Consider the following 20,560-nt stretch of genomic DNA (forward strand, 5'->3'; position numbering starts at 1 on the left):
GTAAAGATTTCTCTATCATATCTCACAGAACAGCAGCTGTTAATCTGGGCTCTGTGGACCTGAGGGCAGTGTTTCTCAAAGTATGGGCTACAAAATCACGGTGTTCTTGCAAAACATGAGAACTCCATCCATACACTCCAGCCCTCCTCAGAGGATCTAGATCAGTAGGTCTGATGGAGCCCTGCAATCTAAATTATATCAGGCAGCCTACATGATTCTTCTGCAAACCAAGTTTCAGAATTACTGCTGCAGGCAAACCATGGTTGAGATATGAAAGAATTTGTAACTTCTGAAATTAAATTAATTTTTTAAAGATATGTATTTTTCGTTTTACTGGGAAGAGAGGGTTTGTAAGTCTCTCATTGAGATTTGCAAAGAGGAACAGGACTCAAAAAAGAGTCATATGCCTTCTATGAGCCTCTTTGAATTTTAAATAAATTCCTAGCTTTCTTTTAGCATAATGAGGGCATTTTATCCACTAGGTGATTCTTTTTTTTTTTTTTTGGTATTATGGCTAAGATTTTTTTTTAAGAGAGAAGTGCGGAGTAGCAGGGGGTAGGGAGAAGGAGAGATAGACTCTCAAACAGACTTCACACTCAGTATGAGTCCAGCATAGGGCTGGGCTCAATATCATGACCCTGAGATCATGACCCAAGCTGAAAGTAAGAATGAGATGCTCAGTCGACTAAGCCACCAGGCACCCCTGTATTATGGCTTTCTAATTTACCATATACTGCCTTTATCAAGATGAATTTTAATCCCCTCTTAATTTTAATTAAAAAATGTTTTTGTACTGAAACCTGTTGCTAAGAACTACTTTTTTTTTTTTTTTTTGGTGCATTTTTTTAATGGAGTTCAATTTGCCAACATATAGCATAACACCCAGTGCTCATCCTGGCCAAGAACTACTTTATGCAGATAATAATACTTTCTGACATTTTAAATTGGGAACAACAATGTGCCACTTATTTTACCAAGTATAATACATAGATTATTTAATCTTCACAGCAACTCCATGAAGTAAGCATATTCATATGACAAGTAAGGAAATTGAGGTGTGAAGTGCTTACTTAACATGACCAAATTGATGTAGTTTGTGAGCGATGGAACCAGGGTTTGAACCCATTCTGTATATCTGAAGGCCAGTACTATGCATTTCTGCAAATTTGTGCAAATGAATCTCATTCCATTTATCAACAAATGGAAGATGATTGTTGTGTAGTGCCTTGAGATTTTAGGTGATGCCCGTGGATTAGCCTTTTCTAGGATTCTTATTCTGAGTTTTTATGTTCTTCCTTTTCAGATCAAAGAGAGTGCATCACAGACAAGAGATGTCCTCAAACAGCATTTTAATGATTTAAAGGGAACTCTTGGGAAGCTCCTGGATGAGCGATTGGTAACCCTTTTGCAAGAGGTGGATACCATTGAACAGGAAACCATTAAACCTCTAGATGACTGCCAGAAGCTCATAGAGCATGGAGTTAATACTGCAGAGGACTTAGTCCAAGAAGGTGGGAGTCCAAGGAGCCTATTAAGTGTGGCACATTCAGATGGGCACTTTGCTGATTTCTCAGGGTACCAGGCAGTCTTCTTGGCATCTGTGGAATGCTTAGAGAGTTCCTACCTCAGGATAGATAGGATAGTAGATATACAGTGAGATATCTCAGGATGAGTGCAATTAAAGTGTTAATTATAATGATTTACAAAACCAGCGGTAAATGGTTTTTCTCAAATGGTTTTATGATAGTATCTTAATTCACTTGTAACACAGTGATTTCGAGGTCCTTATGAGTCTCTTCAAATATTTTTCCGAGTGTTCATAGAATTTAATTCCATTGTTAGTTTTAGAAGCTTAAAAACTGGTTGATGTTTACTTCTGAAATTGTAGTGGTTATATACCTGTCTGCAGCCAATTATTGTGCTTAAAGCATGCCCAGATCTTGCTTTGCTATCTTCCTGTCTTCACATCCACCTTCCTCCCTTCACATAGATCTTTGTCAAGTACATTAAATAAAAAGGTAACGGTTGTGCCCTTTGGGGTTCATAGCACAGTAAGAGGCATACATGCTGAGAGAGATCTAAGACCTACAGGGGCACAGAAGGAGAAGCACTTAACTGTGGGAGAGTGTAGGATAGCTCTCTGTAGGAGGAGTTCCACAGAGGCTTGAAGGAATTCATTAAACAGAAGAAAAGAAAGTAACAGCATGATTTGAGGCAGTAGTGGAAGTAACATCACGAGTGAAGTGAATGGCTTATCAAGGGTCTATTGAAGTATTTTAGGCAGCAGAGTTACACAATCAGATTTGCATTAAAAAAAAACACGATGTTGCCTGCAGTTTGGAGACTATATTTGAGGTCATAAGACTAGAGGTAAAAAAGGCCAATTAGGGGGCAGCCCCTGTGGCTCAGCGTTTTAGCGCCATCTTTGGTCCAGGGTGTGATCCTGGGGACCTGGGATTGAGTCCCACATCGGGCTCCCTGCATGGAGCCTGCTTCTCCCTCTGCCTGTGTCTCTGCCTCTCTCTTTCTGTGCCTCTCATGAATAAATAAATAAAATCTTAAAAAAAAAAAAAAAAAGGCCAATTAGGAAGTTCTAGCACTGATCCAGACAGGAAATAATGAATGCAGTGACAGGTGGAGATGAAGTGGAGCTGATTTGAAGACTTCTCAGAGGTAAAATTATTGATGATTTTACCTACCAATGAGTATTAGTTATTGGTCATTGCTTGGAGATAGGTTGAAGAATAAAGGGAGGAATTTAGGAAGACAAAAACCAGCCTAATTTTGGATGACCAGGTGAGTTGTGCTGTCTTACTGACATTGGAAACAAAGAAGGATGGGCTTCAGTGGGTAGTTAGGCCTTCAGTTTGGGGCATGTTGAGTGTGAGGTGCTCAGGATGCCCCAAAGGAGTTGGGAATGTGGCATGTGGCTTAGGAGAGAGATCAGTATGTCAGTATGGCAAATGATGGTGTACATATCATGTCTGAATCCATGGGAGTAAGGAAATCTTCCAAAGCTAATGCGAGAAGAGAGGGTGGCAGAAGATGCTGGCATTTATTTATTTATTTTAAATATTTTATTTATTTATTCATGAGAAACAGAGAGTGAGAGAGAGACATAGACAGAGGGAGAAGCAGGCTCCTTCTGGGGAGCCCAATGCGCGACTCGATCCCAGGACCCCGGGATCACACCCTGAGCCAAAGGCAGACACTCAACCACTGAGCCATCCAAGTGCCCTGGATGCCAGCATTTAAAGGACAAGTAAGGAAAAAGCCAGAGAAGGAGACTGAAATACCACTACCCTTCTGCATTGAGTACTATGAGTGGCATGGGATAAAAAGGGTACATGGCTCACAAGTCTGTTGCTCTAACTGGAAATTCATTCCCTTTTATTTAGTCCCATTTAGAATGTGGTATGGTGTTATCTTTACATGCTAATTACATTTTGTCTTCTCTTCAGTGAGAACTGCTTATTTGCCACTGACCCTAACTGTGCCTTTGAGAGAATTCTTTTTAGTGGGACCACAGAATGTCTTTCCCTAGAGGCTTTGCATTTGGAAACAAACCCAGAAACAGTTCACAGGTCAGGAGTGTACACCCATCACCCCGAGGACTGAGAAATGTTTTTATTTTAGAAAATAAATCCTTTGAGGCACAAACTTGTTTGTTACAGCATCTGATGCTTAAAAATTTTTATACTTTTTTTTTTTTTTTTTGTAATTTCAGTCTCTTTCCTACTTCCCAAGGGATAAAAACTTACTTATGGAATTTTGAGGACTTTGAGGCAGTGTTCAATATTCCTATTTTCCTTTTGGTGAGAGAGAATATCATGTTATGTGGTCCCCCAAAACTTGAATTACTCCAGGGCATATCAAATGGAAAAGAGTTCTAGTAGTGTTTCTTTGGGGCTGTGAAAGGACATAGAAGTTCGTAATTTTTTTAATGCCTTTATATAGCTTTTTCTTTTTCTTTTTCTGTGGAATAATTCCCGATAAGTGATTTTTTTTTTTTTTTTTTTTTTGAAGACAGCTATACCATTTGACTTTATAAGACCCCATGCCCGTGGGGTACCTTGGTGGCTTAGTCAGTTAAGTGATGCCTTTGGCTCAGATCATGATCCCAGGGTTCTGGGATCAAACCCCACATTGAGCTCCCTGCTCAGAGGGAGTCTGCTTCTCTCTCTCTCTCCTTCCCCCCATTCTCTCTCTCTTTCTCAAATAAATAAATAAAATCTAAAATCTTAAAAAAAAAAAAAAAAGCCCTATTTTTCTGTCAGGGTAATATCTGTACAAGCTCCTGTTGGAGCTGTAAATAAAGATTGTTTGTTCTGTAAATAAAGATTCTGTAGGAAAGATGGAAAAAAGTACATGGATCTTCTTCTTTGTATAAAACTGGTCAACAAACTAGATTTCTTTGTATAGAGCAGAATCTTTTGTCTCTGGTAAAATGTTACCATTATGTACCCCCTTTCCTTGTGAGCTTCACAATAGAGTCACTTCTAAAATAGTTTCTGCTTTTACTTTTTGGGAACTTGACTGTGGAATCACTTGAGAATTGTTTGCAAGAAAACCAGTGACCCACCTAGACATGGGTTATAATGATTACTTTATAATGTGACCATTTTTGCTGTATTTGTTCTCTCATTCCTGATTGTAGGGGAGATTGCCATTCTTGGTGGCATAGGAGAACAGAATGAAAAACTGTGGAACTTTACCAAAAAGGCCTCACACATTCAGTTGGACAGGTAAAGGAGTTAGCACCTTTCAGGTTTAGTTTTAAACATTTAAACTGCCTGCTTCCCCTCCCCCCCTTTAAGATTCTGAGTTAATGAGATAGAGAATATATATTTCAAGGTTCACTGCCCAATACCAGTATTAGTGGTATGAAATAGTTGTGCTAATATTTTTTGGTATAGTCTGACTATAGATTTTCTTCAATTCTAACATGTAAAAGAATTGTTTAATTTTAGAAATTCTGACTATACGGGAACTGAGCACACCAGATCTTTTGGTATAAACTCGACAGTGGTGATCCTACCAATTTTCTCTTTTCTTACTTATGTTTATTTGGGAAGAGAATCTTTATGTAATGTTTTACAAAGCCCCTACTGGCCTTAGCATTATTTCCTGGGGGCTTCAGCATCATTATAGTATGTGACTGATCTAAGCTATGCTTCATATTTTTAACACTCAATTAAAAGTCTCATAAACACATGAACTTTGTTTCCTCAGCTTACCAGAAGTGCCTTTACTGGTTGATGTGCCTTGTTTGTCTGCTCAGTTGGATGACTCAATTCTGAACATAGTGAAAGACCACATTTTCAAGCATGGAACAGTAGCATCTCGCCCACCAGTACAGATAGAAGAACTAATAGAGAAACCTGGAGGCATCATTGTTCGATGGTGTAAGGTGTGTAATTAAGAATTGTAGAAATGGCTTCAATATGATGCATTTGAGATCTGAGGGCCTTTTAGACTTTCTTATTAACTATCTTTGAACGTTTTCTTCTCTTCACAAACAAAAGTCCCTCTTCCTTTACGATTAAAGTTACAGGGAACTTGAATGAAGGTAGGTCTTCCAGTTTGATATAAATAATTCTAAAAAATACCTTTAAAAATCTGTATCACAGCAGTATTTCCCATCACAGATTTCCCAGACTTAACTATTAGTGAGTTGAAGATCTCTTCCGTTTCTGTTTATTACAAAAGTCAAAAGATGATAGCAAATACTGGGTGTCTGATATTTTCTGTTTCACACTGAACTGATAATTCTGAAATAAAATCCTAAACTGTGGTTTCTTTACATTCTCAGCATTGCTGAGAATTTTCTGTATTAAATCATGTTATGTAAATAAGTTACCATATTATAGATAGAAACCATATCCAAATGAGTCATTAGTGTCTTGGCTATTGACAAATACATCATTCAGAGTGGATGCTCAGCTTCCAGAAATGATTGATTTTTCTTAAATGGACTTTTTAAAAATATGTTATTTATTCATTCATGAGAGATATATATATAGAGAGAGGCAGAGACAGGGAGAGGGGGAAGCAGGCTGCCTGCATGGAGCCTGATGTGGGACTCGATCCTGGACGCTGGGATCATGCCCTGAGCCAAAGGCAGACACTCATCAACCAAGCCACCCAGGCATCCCTTTAAATGGACTTTTAAAAAAAGATTTTATTTATTCATTTGAGACGGAGCATGACTGCGCTTGAGAAAGAGCATGAGGGCAGCCCCTGTGGCTCAGTGATTTAGCGCCGCCTGCAGCCCGGGGTTTGATCCTGGGGACCCTGGATCAAGTCCCACGTCGGGCTCCCTGCATGGAGCCTGCTTCTCCCTCTGCCTGTGCCTCTGCCCCTCTCTCTCTGTGTGTCTCTATGAATAAATAAATAAAATATTTAAAAAAAAAGAAAGAGAGAGAAAGAGCATGAGCAGAGGAGAGGGGCATAGAGAGAGGGAGAAGCCGACTCCTCACTGAGCAGGGAGCCCCATGCAGAGTTCGATTCCAGGACTCTGGGAACATGACCTGAACCAAAGGCAGATGTTTAGCTGACTGAGCCACCCACGTGCCCCTAAATGAATTTTCTTTTTAAAGATTTACTTATTTATTTTAGAGAGAGAGAAAGGGGAGGGGCTGAGGGCGAAGGAAAGAGAAGCTCAAGCAGGCTCCCTGCCGAGCATGGAAGCCAACATGGGGCTGGATCTCATGACCCTGAGATCAGACTTGAGCTGAAACCAAGTCGGATGCTTAACTAACTGAGCCACCCAGGCACCCCTTAAGTGGATTGTTTTCACTGAAGGCTTGTTTTTTGTTTTTGTTTTTTTTAAAGATTTTATTTATTTATTTATTCATGAGAGACACAGAGAGAGAGAGGCAGAGACATAGGCAGAGAGAGAAGCAGAGAAGCAGGCTCCATGCAGGGAGCCTGACATGGGATTCGATCCAGGGACTCCAGGATCACATCCTGGGCTGAAGGCAGGTGCTAATGAGCCACCCAGGGATCCCTGAAAGCTTGTTATAGAAGAAAGAAGTAGAGATGTTTGTGTTGGTTCAAAACAAAGATTTATCATTTTTTTGTTGTTGTTTTTTTAAAGATTTATTTATTTATTCATTCAGAGAGAATGAGAGAGAGGCAGAGACACAGACAGAGGGAGAAGCAGGCCCCACGCAGGAAGCCTGATGCGGGACTCGATTCCGGGTCTCCAGGATCATACCCCAGGCTGCAGGCGGCACCAAACCGCTGTGCCACCGGGGCTGCCCAAGACTTATCATTTTTATTCTTTTGACTGTCAGTGGGCCTAGAGTTCCAGTTTTTTTGCTATAAACATTATTATGCATGTTCCCTTGTTTACACATATAAGATTTTTTTTTCCTCAGGTATATACCCAGTAAAATTATGAGGTCTTAGAGTATTGGATTTATACTCTACTAGAAATACCAAATTCTTTTTTTTTGTACCAGAGTTTCCTTGTACCAGCAGTGTATAAGTTCTGGTACTCTGCATCCTGACCAATATTGGGCATTGTCAGACTTTACATTTCTGCCAATACGGTATCTCATTTTGGTTTCAGGTTGCATTGTCTATATTACAAATTTGGTTGACTATTTCTATGTATTTTTGGTTGCTTATATCTCTAATTCTATAGGATGCTTATTTGTGCCTTTTGTTTATTCTCTTATTGGGTGGTTTCTCTCCTGTTAAGTTTTAGGGGAGTCTTTTATATGTTTTGTTTATTAATTATCTTGGTCTTGTGAATGATGTAGTTAGTTGTGGGATTCCTATCTTTATATTTTGAATATTTTATCTTTGGCATTATTGTGTAGAAAATGTGCCATATCAGAGCACCTGGGTGGCTCAGTTTGTTGAGTCTGTTTGGAGATTCTCCCTCTGTCCCTCGCCCTTTGCCCTCCCTGCTCCATCTCTCTCCTCTTTTTAGAATGAATAAACAAATCTTAAAAAAAAAAAAAAAAAAAAAAGGAAGAAGGAAAGAAAGAAAAAGAAAACATGGCATTTCTTCAAAGGAAACAGAGTTCTACAAACCAGAGTAGGAAGTATAGAACACATGGTTCAGTAAAGAAATAAAGGGAAATAGTTATGGCATATTTCCTTTGTCCTTCCTGAGAGTAGCCCATATTCAGCACGTGGGCTTCTCTGCTTGGCCTCAGAGTTCTTAAGCCATGATGCTGAGAGAAATCATTCATTTCCTGGTTTTTACCTAACAAAGCCTTTCTCCTTAGGTGGATGACGACTTTACAGCCCAGGATTACAGGCTCCAGTTCCGCAAATGCACTTCAAATCATTTTGAAGACGTATACGTAGGCTCTGAAACTGAGTTCATTGTGTTGCACATAGACCCCAACGTTGATTATCAGTTCAGAGTTTGCGCCCGAGGAGATGGCCGACAGGAGTGGAGTCCTTGGAGTGTCCCCCAGATGGGTCACTCCACATTGGTGCCTCATGGTATGCTGTTGTCCTCTCACTCCTGAAGCATAACTGTGTCTCAGAATGCTTGTACCTGTGCTCAGGGCAGCGCACTGACAACCATATTTTCTGACAGTAAAACCTGAATTGGTGAGAACAACATGGAACAGGTCCTATTCAAATTACTTCATGTGGATTTTGAGAAATTTCCATTAGTTCTTATCTCCAGAGTCCAGAAATACTGCCAGGCAGGATTATCAGCATCCCCTAAATCCAAAGATTTTAAATGTTGCATCAGGATACTGATTTTTAAAAAAAGGGGGAGAACGATACTGATTTTCCAAACTTTCAATGAGTATCTGGATGGAAGTCTTATGATTTGAAATTGGTCTTTTAAAAAATATTCAGACTCATTTGTTAGTTATTAATCAGGTTTGAATCAGCTCAAACTTTCATGCTACACTCTGATTTTATTAGTTAGGAGTTAACACTCGCTTGATCTTCCATGCCAGAATTGTGCAGGAATAGACTAACATTTTTTGTGATTTTTTTTTTTTAGGATTAACCAAGATCCCCTGTCACTGAATCTCTTCTTTTATGGAACTTGCCCATGACCCCTAAGAGTAGCCTCTTCCACTTCCAACCTTTTTTTTTTTTTTTTTAGATTTTATTTATTTATTCATTGAGCGAGAGAGAGAGAGAGAGAGAGAATGGGACACAGGCAGAGGGAGAAGCAGGCTCCATGCAGGGAACCTGATGTGGGACTCGATCCTGGATCTCCAGGATCATATCCCAGGCTGCAGGAGGTGCTAAACCGCTGCGCCACCAGGGCTGCCCCCACTTCCAACTTTTATTTAATGTGTCAGTGTTGAAGATACTCCTCAAAAGATATTAATTTCAATATCTTTGTTTTTTAAAGAGTGGACAGCTGGCTTTGAGGGGTACAGCTTGAGTAGTCGAAGAAATATAGCCCTCCGGAATGATTCTGAGTCCTCGGGTGTGCTCTACTCCAGTGCTCCAACTTATTTCTGTGGGCAGACATTGACATTCAGGCAAGTAGATATTATAGTATCTGTTTAGTATAGTATCTGTCATGCCTTAGGCAGTAAAGTGAAGTCCATAGAACATACATGAGCTTTGGATTGAAAGTACACCTGAGTTTATTTCATCATTTATAGGTAGTGTTATGTTGGTTGGGGAGAGTTCCTCATTTCTCTTTGCTTTGGTTTTCTCATAAGTGTTCATAGAGCTATCATGAAGATGAACTGAGATAAAGTATATAAGATACCTTGTTTATGCCTGATACGTAGCATGCACTTAATATGTTTATGTCTCTTTTCTTCTTGGAAGATCGAGGTAAGTAGTCTGCCTCTCAAAAGTCACTCTTAAAAAGCAGAGGCCAAGAGTTTTTTTCCTTTGTGAATCAGTGTGAGCAGGTCTCTGAGAGACAACCTTTCAGTGTAAACATACTGAGAATTACATACATAACATATATAATTCTCTGTAAAATATATAGTTATAGACATATGTGTATACTTCTCTTTAAAATAAAACTGAAAGCAAGGTGTCCTACCACTAGTCTCTTTTCTACTTCTCTATCCATTTCTTCTTGTATTAGAATAATTTCCTGTTTTCATGTTATCTGAGATGTATTCTCTATGGTCTTGTTTCTGAATAGCTCTTCTTAGAAACCAAAGCCCAGTTTTGATTAGGAAAAGCATGGGAGCAAACTCTTCTCTCATTTTTAGGCCTTGAGATCATCAGATTTTATGGTGAATGCTAGTTCCTAGTTCCTGTCGTTCTCAATCCCTTGTCATACGAAGTATGGATAGTATTTATGTAAGTTAATGTGGCCATGTTCTCCACCAGTGAAGTTGTTTGAACTGTCAGCAGTTCTCAGAATGCACTTTATGCATTCATTTTATTTATTCATTTTTTTCGTTTATGCTTTGTCTCATTTTTCACATCTCCTCCCACCCCTTATGTTATGAAGAATGACTTAATAACCAGAAAAATACCAACGAAGAGAAGGAGAAATAAAGAGTCTAATACCTGGGACACCTGGGTGGCCCAGTGGTTGAGCGTCTGTCTGCCTTTGGCTTAGGGTGTGATCCCGGGGTCTTGGATCAGGTCCCACATCAGGGTCCTTGCAGGGAACCTGCTTCTCCCTCTGCTTATGTCTGCTTCCCTCTCTCTGTGTCTCTCATGAATAAATAAATAAAATCTTAAAAAAAAAAAAAAAAAAGTCTAATACCTGAAGTCTACCTAGTTATTCCCCAAAGAGGAATTCATGGGTTTTATATGCTTACAAAAACCCTTTTTCTGCTTTTACTGCCACTAGTGAATCTCCTGAGAACAGTGTGCTTCTGTGTAATGATAGGTCTTCCTGAGTTGATATATTTGGGTCAGATATCTCAGACAAGAAGAATGGTAACCATAGTAATAATAATAATTGCAAGCAATAATTAAATAGCATTAATTACGCACGAGGTCCTATTTTAAGTGCTTTACTTATGTTAGCTCATTTGATTCTTACAATAACCCAGTGAAATAGGTGTAATTACCCATTTTAGGGATGAGGATACTGAAGCACACAGAAGTTAAATCACTTACCCGAAGCCATGTAAATGGCAAAGCTAGTCTCTATCATTTTTGTCTTCTTCATGGGAGAGTAAATGTGATTCTAGTTAGTGTTGAAATCAATAGTTTCTCTGCATCAATATCCTTAGATCTTTTCTTTTTCTCTATTCTATGACCTTTTCCCCCCAGTGATGGTGACCTGATACTCTCCTGCTTTTAGATACTTCCTCTGTCACCACAAGCGTGATAAATGGCATACTTAGATTTGTTTCTTCTGTTATTCAATAAATATTTAAGACCTTGGAAATTATCCAAATTGATGTGAATCTACTTGCTACCTAAGGACCGTGGCCTGACATTTAGTAGGCCTCAATAAACCATTAGTTCCTTCCTCTCCTTCCAAAGATGTCTGACTGGGCCCCACTTGGGCCCCACTTGGGCCCCACTTGGCAGGGTGATTAACTGAATCTTCATTCAGCTCACTATTATTGTAGCCAGACCTTTGCATTTTTGTCATTTTTCTTTTGAATGTGGAATGAAAATGTCTTCTCTCCTTGTTGGAAGGAACTGCAGGCATCAGCAATGAAGTCAGATGATGGTGCGGGTAGGGGCTGAATGGGGGAGGGGCAGATGAGTCTACTTGAATAAAGGTAAACTATTCAGTTTTTTGAGGATGTTGGAAGGCCTCACAGTTAGAAGGGAGATTATATTCTTGTAGGCAGTGCCCTGTTGCTCAGCCCAGTCTATTCCTGCTGTCGTTGCTGGAATGCATTCCTGGCAGCTCTGTCAGTCTCTAGAGCCCAGTCTCATTTGGTGGCCAGGTCTGCTAAGCAACCCCCTCCTGGTAGGCTTCTCCTTGATTTTCTTTTTTTTTTTTTTTCTTTTTTTTAAGATTTTATTTATTCAAGAGAGACACAGAGACAGAGACATAGGCAGAAGGAGAAGCAGGCTCCCTGTGGGATTCGATCCCAGGACCCCAGGATCATGATCTGAGCCAAAGGCAGATGCTCAACCACTGAGTCACCCAGGCATTCCTCTCCTTGATTTTTTTCTGAACATTCCTACTTTCCCTTTCCTTCCAAGATTCCCTGATCTTACCATTTTTGTGGGTTTTAAAAAAAAATTTAAACTCAGTTAATTAACGTATAATGATATAATGTATTATTGGTTTCAGAGGTAGAGGTCAGTGATTCATCAGTCTTATATAACACTCAGTGCTCATTACATCACATGGCCTCCTTAATGCCATCACCCAATTACCCCATCCCCCACCCTCTTCTCCTCCAGTGACCCTCAGTTTGTTTCCAATGATTAAGAGTCTCCTATGGTTTGTCTCCCTCTCTGATTTCATCTCATTTAATTTTTTTCCTCCCTTCCCTATGATCCTCTGGTCTCTTACATTCCACACTAGTGAGATCATATGATAATTGTCTTTCTCTGATTAACTTATTTTGCTTAGCGTAATATACTCTAGTTCTATCCATGTCATTGCAAATGCCAAGATTCCATTTTTTTGGTGGCTGAATTGTATTCCATTGTGTGTGTGTGTGTGTGTGTGTATTACGTCCTCGTTATCCATTCATCTGATAATGGAAATCTGAGCTGTTTTCCATAATCTGGGTATTGTGGACATTGCTGCTCTAAACATTGGGGTGCAGGTGCCCCTTTGGATCACTACCTTTATATGTTTGGGATAAATCACTAATAGTGCAATGCTGGGTCATAGGGTAGCTCTGTGTTCAACTTTCTGAGGATCCTCCATATTGTTTTAGAGTGGCCATACCAGCTTGCATTCTGACCAACAGTCTAAGAGGGTTCCTCTTTCTCCACTTCCTCTCCAAGATCTGTCATTTCCTGACTTGTTAATTTCAGCCATTCTGACTACTTACCGTTTTTTTAAACCATATTTTTGCTTCTCTTTGCTACCACCTCCTTTCTTTCTTTCTTTCTTTTTTTTTTTTTAAAGATTTATTTATTTATGATAGACATAGAGACAGAGAGAGGCAGAGACACAGGAGGAGGGAGAAGCAGGCCCATGCCAGGAGCCTGATGTGGAACTCAATCCCGGGACCCCAGGATCGCGCCCTGGGCCAAAGACAGACGCTAAACCGCTGAGCCACCCAGGGATCCCCCACCTCCTTTCTTTAAAATAGCTTCCTTTCCAACAGCCTTCTTTAATCCTAAGAGCCTAGAAGGTTCCTGTCTTCCTTTTATAGATGAAGAAACAAAAGTACAGGGACCATGTGATTTCCCCCTATTCAAATTCTGCCAGTCTAGCCCTACAAGTCTGTGCTCTTAACCACTGTGCTACCTGCCTCCCACAAGTCACATGAGGTGGTAAATCAAGGGGCAATAGGCTAGCTGTTTTTTGTTATAGACTTTTTCTTTAAAAGAACATAAGGAGGGGGATCCCTGGGTGGCTCAGCGGTTTGGCGCCTGCCTTTGGCCCAGGGTGTGATCCTGGAGTCCTGGGATCGAGTCCCACATCGGGCTCCTGGCATGGAGCATGCTTCTCCCTTGCTTGTGTCTCTGCCTCTCTCTCTCTCATGAATAAATAAAATCTTTAAAAAAAGAAAAACATAAGGAAGAAAAATAGATAAATAAAATGAAAAAACGTAAGGGGCACCTGGGTGTCTCAGGTTAAGCAGCTGCCTTTGGCTCAGGACATGATCCCAGGGTCCTGGGATTGAGCCCTACATCAGGCTGCCTACTCAGTGGGGAGTCTGTTTCTCCCTCATGCTCCTTCTCTCACTCTGTATCAAATGAATAAGTAAAATCTTTAAAAATAAATAAATAAAAGAACATTAAAAACTAATGTTACAGTTACCAATTGCTGTGTAACAAATCACCCTAAAACTTAGAAGCTTAAAACAATAGTCATTTATTTGGCTCAGGAAACTACAATTTGCATGTCTTGGCAAGGATAGATTTTATGTGTTAGTAGCAAGTAATTTAGTTAGAAATGGTAGATCTACTTTCAAGATGGCTCATTCACATAGCTAGCAAATTGATTCTGGTTCTGGGTGTTTCTTTCTTGGGCTTCTTCACAGCGTGGTGGCTGAGTTCCAGAGAAGAGACATAGATCCCACTTCTTGATGTAAGAAGTGTCAAAGAATTTAGGGGCTTTATTTTAGAAGTACTAGGGTTGATAATTGTTAGAGATCACTTGGTGGGTGATTGTGTGGCTCAGTTGATTAAGCATTAGGCTTTGGCTCATGTCATGATCCTGGGGTCCTGAGATCAAGCCCTACATCAGGCTCCCTGCTCAGTGGGGAACCTACTTCTCCCTGTGCTCCTCCTCCCCTCCTTTGCTCCTACCTCTTTTGCTCCTTCCCCTGCTTGTGTGCTTGCTCTCTGTCAAATAAATAAATAAAATCTTTAAAAAGGGTTACTTGGTTTAATGCTTACCTTTGGTTAAGTGTTAGCATTACTTTTTCTGAATAAATTTAAGCTTTTTTTTTTTTAAGATTTTATTAATTCATGAGAGACAGAGAGAGAGAGTTGGGGCGGGGGGGCAGAGAGAGAGGGAGAAGCAGACCCCATGCAGAGAGCCTGATGTGGGACTTGATCCCAGGTCTTCAGGATCACACCCTGGGCCAAAGGCAGGTGTTAAACCATTGAGCCATCCAGGGATCCCCCTGAATAAATTTAAGCTTGAGGAGATCTTTCTTTTTCTGTACAAGGCTGGTCTCTGTCATTACCAGATACTAGATATATCTTCAATTCTGTTAGCGCCTCATATTTAAAAAATCTTACTAATTTAATCTTTCTTGGGAAGTTTAGGAATAAGGCATAGCCTCTACTAGGATTAAAAAGTTAATTTGTGGGCAGCCCAGGTGGCTCAGCGGTTTAGCGCTGCCTTCAGCCCAGGGTGTGATCCTGGAGACCTGGGATCGAGTCCGATGTCGGGCTTCCTGCATGGAGCCTGCTTCTCCCTCTGCCTGTGTCTCTGCCTGTGTCTCTGCCTCTCTCTGTGTGTGTGTGTTTCTCATTAATAAATAAAATCTTAAAAAAAAAAAAGTTAATTTGTTTTGGGGTGCCTGTCTGGTTCAGTTAAAGGAGCTTGCGACTCTTGATCTCGGGGTTATAAATTCAAGCCCCACATTAGTTGTAAGGATCACTTAAATAAATAAATTTTTTTAAAAAAGGTAATTTAGGGTCTTTGAAATTTTGTTGATTTATGCTTATATTGAGACAGAACACATTGTTCTGGGAAGAATACAGCTTTGCTGGGTTTTGTATTTTGCCAAAGTGGTCCCCTCTAGAAATATGATGTATAGTCCTTTCAGGTTAGATTTTGGCTATTATGATAGATGTGGGGAATGCCAGACAGAAGTTTTCCCCACAGACTCTTGATTATATAGACTTAGGTAAGGTAAGTCTGCTGGTTTCCTAAGTAGATCTCCTTTAGGATTTTGTACCCTAGCTTTTAGCTTTTAGTTTGTCTATAGATGGAGGGTTACATGATATCATGAAGGTGTGTCCGGTCTTGATCTCAGGGTCATGAGATAGAGCCCTAAGTCAGGTCTGAGCTCAGTGCGGGGTCTGCTTGTCCCTCTCCCTCTGCTCCTTCCCCCACTTGTCATGCACTTGCTCTTTCTCTCACAACTAAGTAAATAAATAAAATCTTAAAAGAGAGATCTAGACTGCTCTGCAATATAGAGGAAGGAAAAGTTACTTCTAGATGAGGGGTTGTTGAAGGCTTAGTGCAGCTAAAGGTGAAAGGACAGTTCAGGTGGGGAACCAAAGCAAGAGCCAAAGATAGGGAGTAGAAAAATACAAACAGCAAGTAGTGAGTCTGGATTGGATTAATGGAGACAGGCAGTATAGTCAGAGAGGATCCCAGAAAAGTAGGATATACTTTTGAATAGGCTGTCTATATTTCTTTTTTAATTACTCAAAGAAATACCCTTTTGGAGGTCACCTGTGCCTATTTACAGGAAGGATATTTGACACTGCAAACAGAGACCCACCTCTACCCTTCCCTCCCAGAAAAGGCCTCACCAAGTCAGGCTTATGTTCCATTATTTTGGGAAGGGGGGCATGCTCTCCTTTTGACTTCATGAATTCACAAGTTGAGCAGACAAAATGTTAATAGGTGGCTAACATTTGTGGAACCTTACTGTGTGTTAGTTCTTAAGTACTTAATGAGTAAATGTCTGTAAATCCTCATTACATCCTCATGAGGTAGACACATTTTGGAGATATGGAAACTGAGATGTAAAAATATTAAGCAATTTGGGGCACCTGGGTGGCTCAGTCAGTTAAGTGCCTGATTCTTGATCTCAGCTCAGGTCTTGAACTCAGGGTTGTGAGTTTGAGCCCTGTATTGGGCTCCACGCTGGTGGAGCCTACTTAAAAAGATTAAGCAACTTGCCAGAAGTTGTGCAGATTAATATCCGTGCCAAGATTCTAATCTTGACAGTCTAGCTCTGTAGGACTCTGCTGTGACTAGTGAGGTGAAAGGCCTTTGGAGAATATTGAGCAAACCAGTGATATCACCTGACATGTTTTACAAGTCGATTGGCTGCTGTGTGGAAAACAATCTATAAAGTGGTATGGGTACAGGCCAGGATATTAGGTAGGAGCCTATAGCAATAATGTTGGTGAGAGCTAATGGTGGCTTGGACCAGGATGTGGCAGTGGAGGTAATGATGAGTGGTCAGAATCTGGATGGATGGATCTAGTTATCTACCTATATATTAAAGATTTTATTTATCGATTTGAGAGAAAGAGAGAGAGAGAATGAGCAGGAAGAGGAGCAGAGGGAGAAGCAGATTCCCTGCTTGGGACCCCAATATGGGGCTCAATCCTAGGACCCCAAGATTGTGACCTGAGCTGAGGGCAGATGCCGAACCAACCAAGCCACCCAGGCACCCCTGAATCTGGATTTTTTTTTTTTTTTTTAATCTGGATATATTTTAAAGAAAGGACTGACAGGATTTGCTGGTGGATTGCTTGTGATAGGTAAGAAAGAAGAGAGTCCAGTGTGACTTCAGGACTTTTGGTCTAAATAACTATTGGGCCAGAATTGTCATTTACCGAGGTATGTAAGAGTGTAGGAAGAGCATATTTCTGGGTGAAGAATCAGTTTGTTCTTTCACAAAGTAGATTTGAGTTTCTTGTTAGACCTACAAGTGAAGATGAGGAGTAGACAGTTGGATACACAAATCAGGAGTTCGGTGGAGAAAAACAGGCTGGATTTACTAATTTGAGAGTTTTTAGATTAAACCATTTAGATTAGGGCAGCCCCGGTGGCTCAGTGGTTTAGCACCGCCTTCAGCCCAGGGTGTGATCCTTGAGACCTGGAATCGAGTCCCACGTCAGGCTTCCTGCATGGAGCCTGTTTTTCCCTCTGCCTGTGTCTCTGCCTCTCCCTCTCTCTCTCCGTGTCTCTCATGAATAAATAAATAAAATCTTTTAAAAAAATTTAGATTAAATGAATATCTAAGATTGTGATTGCTGGGTCCCATTGTGTTTATATGTCAAACTGTGTTCCAGAATAGCTGCACCATTTTACATTCCCAGCAGCATATATGAGATTTTCAGTTGTCCTTCATAGTTGTCTGCATTTGATATTGTCACTTGTTTAGTTTTTGCTTTTTATTAATTATTAGTTTTAAAGATTTTATTTATTCATGAGAGACTGAGAGAGAGAGGCAGAGACACAGGCAGAGGAAGAAGCAGGCTCCCCGCAGGAACCCAATGTGGAACTCGATCGTGGACCCCGAGATCACACCCTAAGTCAAAGGCAGACACTCAACCGCTGAGCCACCCAGGTGTCCCATAATATTTTATTTTTTAAGTAATCTTTACACCCAATGTGCAGCTTGAACTCAGGATTAAGAACTCAAAATTAAGAGCCACATGCTCCACCTATGGAGCTAGCCAGGCCTTTGTTTTTGCTTTTAACTTCAGCTATTCTGTATACATATAGTTGTACCTTATTGTCGTTCTAATTTTCTTTTTGGCAGCCAAAGATAGTATCTTTTCATGTGCTCACTTATTGGCCATTTGTATATCTTCATTGGTGAAGTATCTTTTCAAATCTATTGCCTATTTATAAAAAATTTTTAAAAAAGATTTTATTTGAGAGAGAGAGCAGAGAGAGAGAAAGCAGGAGCAGGAGAGGGGGCAGAGGGAGAGGGAGAAGCAGGCTCCCCACTGAGCAGGGAGCCAGTCTTAGGACTCTGGGGTCATGACCTGAGCCAAAGGCAGATGCTTAACTGACTAAGCCACCCAGGCTATTGAAATTTGATGAATATAAGTCTTTTGTTACATGTTTCTAAAATGTTAGTTGTTTTTTTGTTTTTTGTTTTTTACCAGTCTAAGGTTTGTCCTTTCATTTTTTTTTTTTTAAGATTTTATTATTTATTCATGAGAGACACACAGAGAGAGAGGCAGAGACACAGGCAGAGGGAGAAGCAGGCTCCATGCAGGGAGCCGGATGTGGGACTCCATCCCTGGACTCTGGGATCATGCTCTGGGCCCAAGACAAGCACTGAACTACTGAGCCATCAGGCATCCCTGTCTTTTCATTTTCTTAATAATATCTCTTGGGGAGTAGAAGTTGTTAATTTTGATGAAATACATCCAGTGCATTTTGGAGTTGTATCTAAGAAATCTTTGCCCTAGTGAAAGGTCAAAAGATTTTTTTTTTCTTCTAGACGCTTTATGTTTTTAAATTTTACATTCAGATCTATGAGCCATTTAGAATTACTTTTAGTATAATATGTGAAATATGGATTGAATTGAGTTTTGCTTTATTTTTATTTTTATTTTTATTTTTATTTATTTATGATAGTCACACAGAGAGAGAGAGGCAGAGACACAGGCAGAGGGAGAAGCAGGCTCCATGCAGGGAGCCCGATGTGGGATTCGATCCTGGGTCTTCAGGATCACGCCCTGGGCCAAAGGCAGGCGCCAAACCGCTGGGCCACCCAGGGATCCCTGAGTTTTGCTTTGTATCTGATTCGATAGTTCCTGCACTATTTGTTGAAAAGACTGTCCTCTCTCCATTGAATTGTCCTTTCACCTTTGTCAAAATGAATTGACTGTATGTGTGGGATCTGTTCCTGGACTCTATTTCATTGATCTGTGTGTTTCTTGTTTCTTAGAACTATAATCTTGATTACTGTAGATTTATATTGTCTTGATATCAAGTAGAATTATTCCAACTTTATTCTCTTTTTAACTATTCTAGTTCTTCTTTCTATTTAACTTTAGATTTAGCTTGCCCATTTCTAAGAAAAATTCTTTCACTAGGATTTTGATTGAGATTGACTTGAATCTATAGATCAGTTTGGAAGTAATTGGCATTTTAATATTTTTATTGTTCCAATCTATGGATATTGTATATTTCTTAATTTAGTTTTTTTTAATTATTTTTTTTAATTTTTTTATTTATTTATGATAGTCACAGAGAGAGAGAGAGGGGCAAAGACATAGGCAGAGGGAGAAGTAGGCTCCATGCACCAGGAGCCCGACGTGGGATTCGATCCCGGGTCTCCAGGATCACGCCCTGGGCCAAAGGCAGGCGCCAAACTGCTGCACCACCCAGGGATCCCCTTAATTTAGTTTTTTAAAAAAATGTTTTTCATCAGTGTTTTGTTATTTCTTTCTATTGTCTTTATTACACTGGCTAAGAAGTATGACTCTAGGGACGCCTGGGTGACTCAGCGGTTTAGTGCCTGCCTTCAGCCCAGGGCGTGATCCTGGCGTCCAGAATTGTGTCCCATGTCGGGCTTCCTGCGTGGCCTGCTTCTCTCTCTGCCTATGTCTCTGCCTCTCTCTCTTTCTCTGTGTCTCTCATGAATAAATAAATAAAATGTTAAAAAAAAAAAAATAAAGTATGACTCTGAATAGCAGGTTGTTTTTTTTAAATTTTTATTTATTATTTATGATAGTCACAGAGAGAGAGAGAGAGAGAGAGAGGCAGAGACATAGGCAGAGGGAGAAGCAGGGTCCATGCACCGGGAGCCCGACGTGGGACTCGATCCCGGGTCTCCAGGATCGCGCCCTGGGCCAAAAGCAGGCGCTAAACCGCTGCGCCACCCAGGAATCCCTGAATAGCAGTTTTGAAAGTAGACATACTTATTCCACATCTCAGCAGGAAAGCATTCAGTCTTTCACATTAAGAATGATGTGTAGGGTTCTTTTGGTTTCTTAAGGATTTTATTTTTAAGTAATCTCTGCACCCCCAGGGTGGGGCTCAAACTTACAACCCTGAGATCAAGAGTAGCATTCTCTACTGACAGAGCCAACCAGCTGCCTCAGCTGTAAGTTTTTTGTAGATACCTTCTATCAGGTTAAGAAAGTTTCCTTCTGGGATCCCTGGGTGGCGCAGCGGTTTAGTGTCTGCCTTTGGCCCCAGGGCGCGATCCTGGAGACCGGGGATCGAATCCCACATCGGGCTCCCAGTGCATGGAGCCTGCTTCTCCCTCTGCCTGTGTCTCTGCCTCTCTCTCTCTGTGTGACTATCATAAATAAATAAAAACTTAAAAAAAAAGTTTCCTTCTAATTGTGCTTTGCTGAGAGTTTTATCTATAAGCGA

At 40.4% G+C, this 20,560-nt stretch overlaps 1 protein-coding gene across 1 annotated transcript in view; it reads left to right on the forward strand.

The window, feature by feature from the left end:
- The window catches only part of CRLF3 (cytokine receptor like factor 3), a 45,744-nt gene that overhangs the window by 13,216 nt on the left and 11,968 nt on the right, over positions 1 to 20,560 (forward strand). The window contains exons 2-6 of the mRNA XM_025476480.3: positions 1,304 to 1,511; positions 4,658 to 4,745; positions 5,233 to 5,410; positions 8,244 to 8,466; positions 9,347 to 9,479. Coding sequence (XP_025332265.1) covers positions 1,304 to 1,511; positions 4,658 to 4,745; positions 5,233 to 5,410; positions 8,244 to 8,466; positions 9,347 to 9,479 — 830 coding nt within the window. The remainder of the gene's footprint in view (positions 1 to 1,303; positions 1,512 to 4,657; positions 4,746 to 5,232; positions 5,411 to 8,243; positions 8,467 to 9,346; positions 9,480 to 20,560) is intronic.

This window comes from Canis lupus, chromosome 9, assembly GCF_003254725.2.
Source record: "Canis lupus dingo isolate Sandy chromosome 9, ASM325472v2, whole genome shotgun sequence".
NCBI lineage: Eukaryota > Metazoa > Chordata > Mammalia > Carnivora > Canidae > Canis > Canis lupus.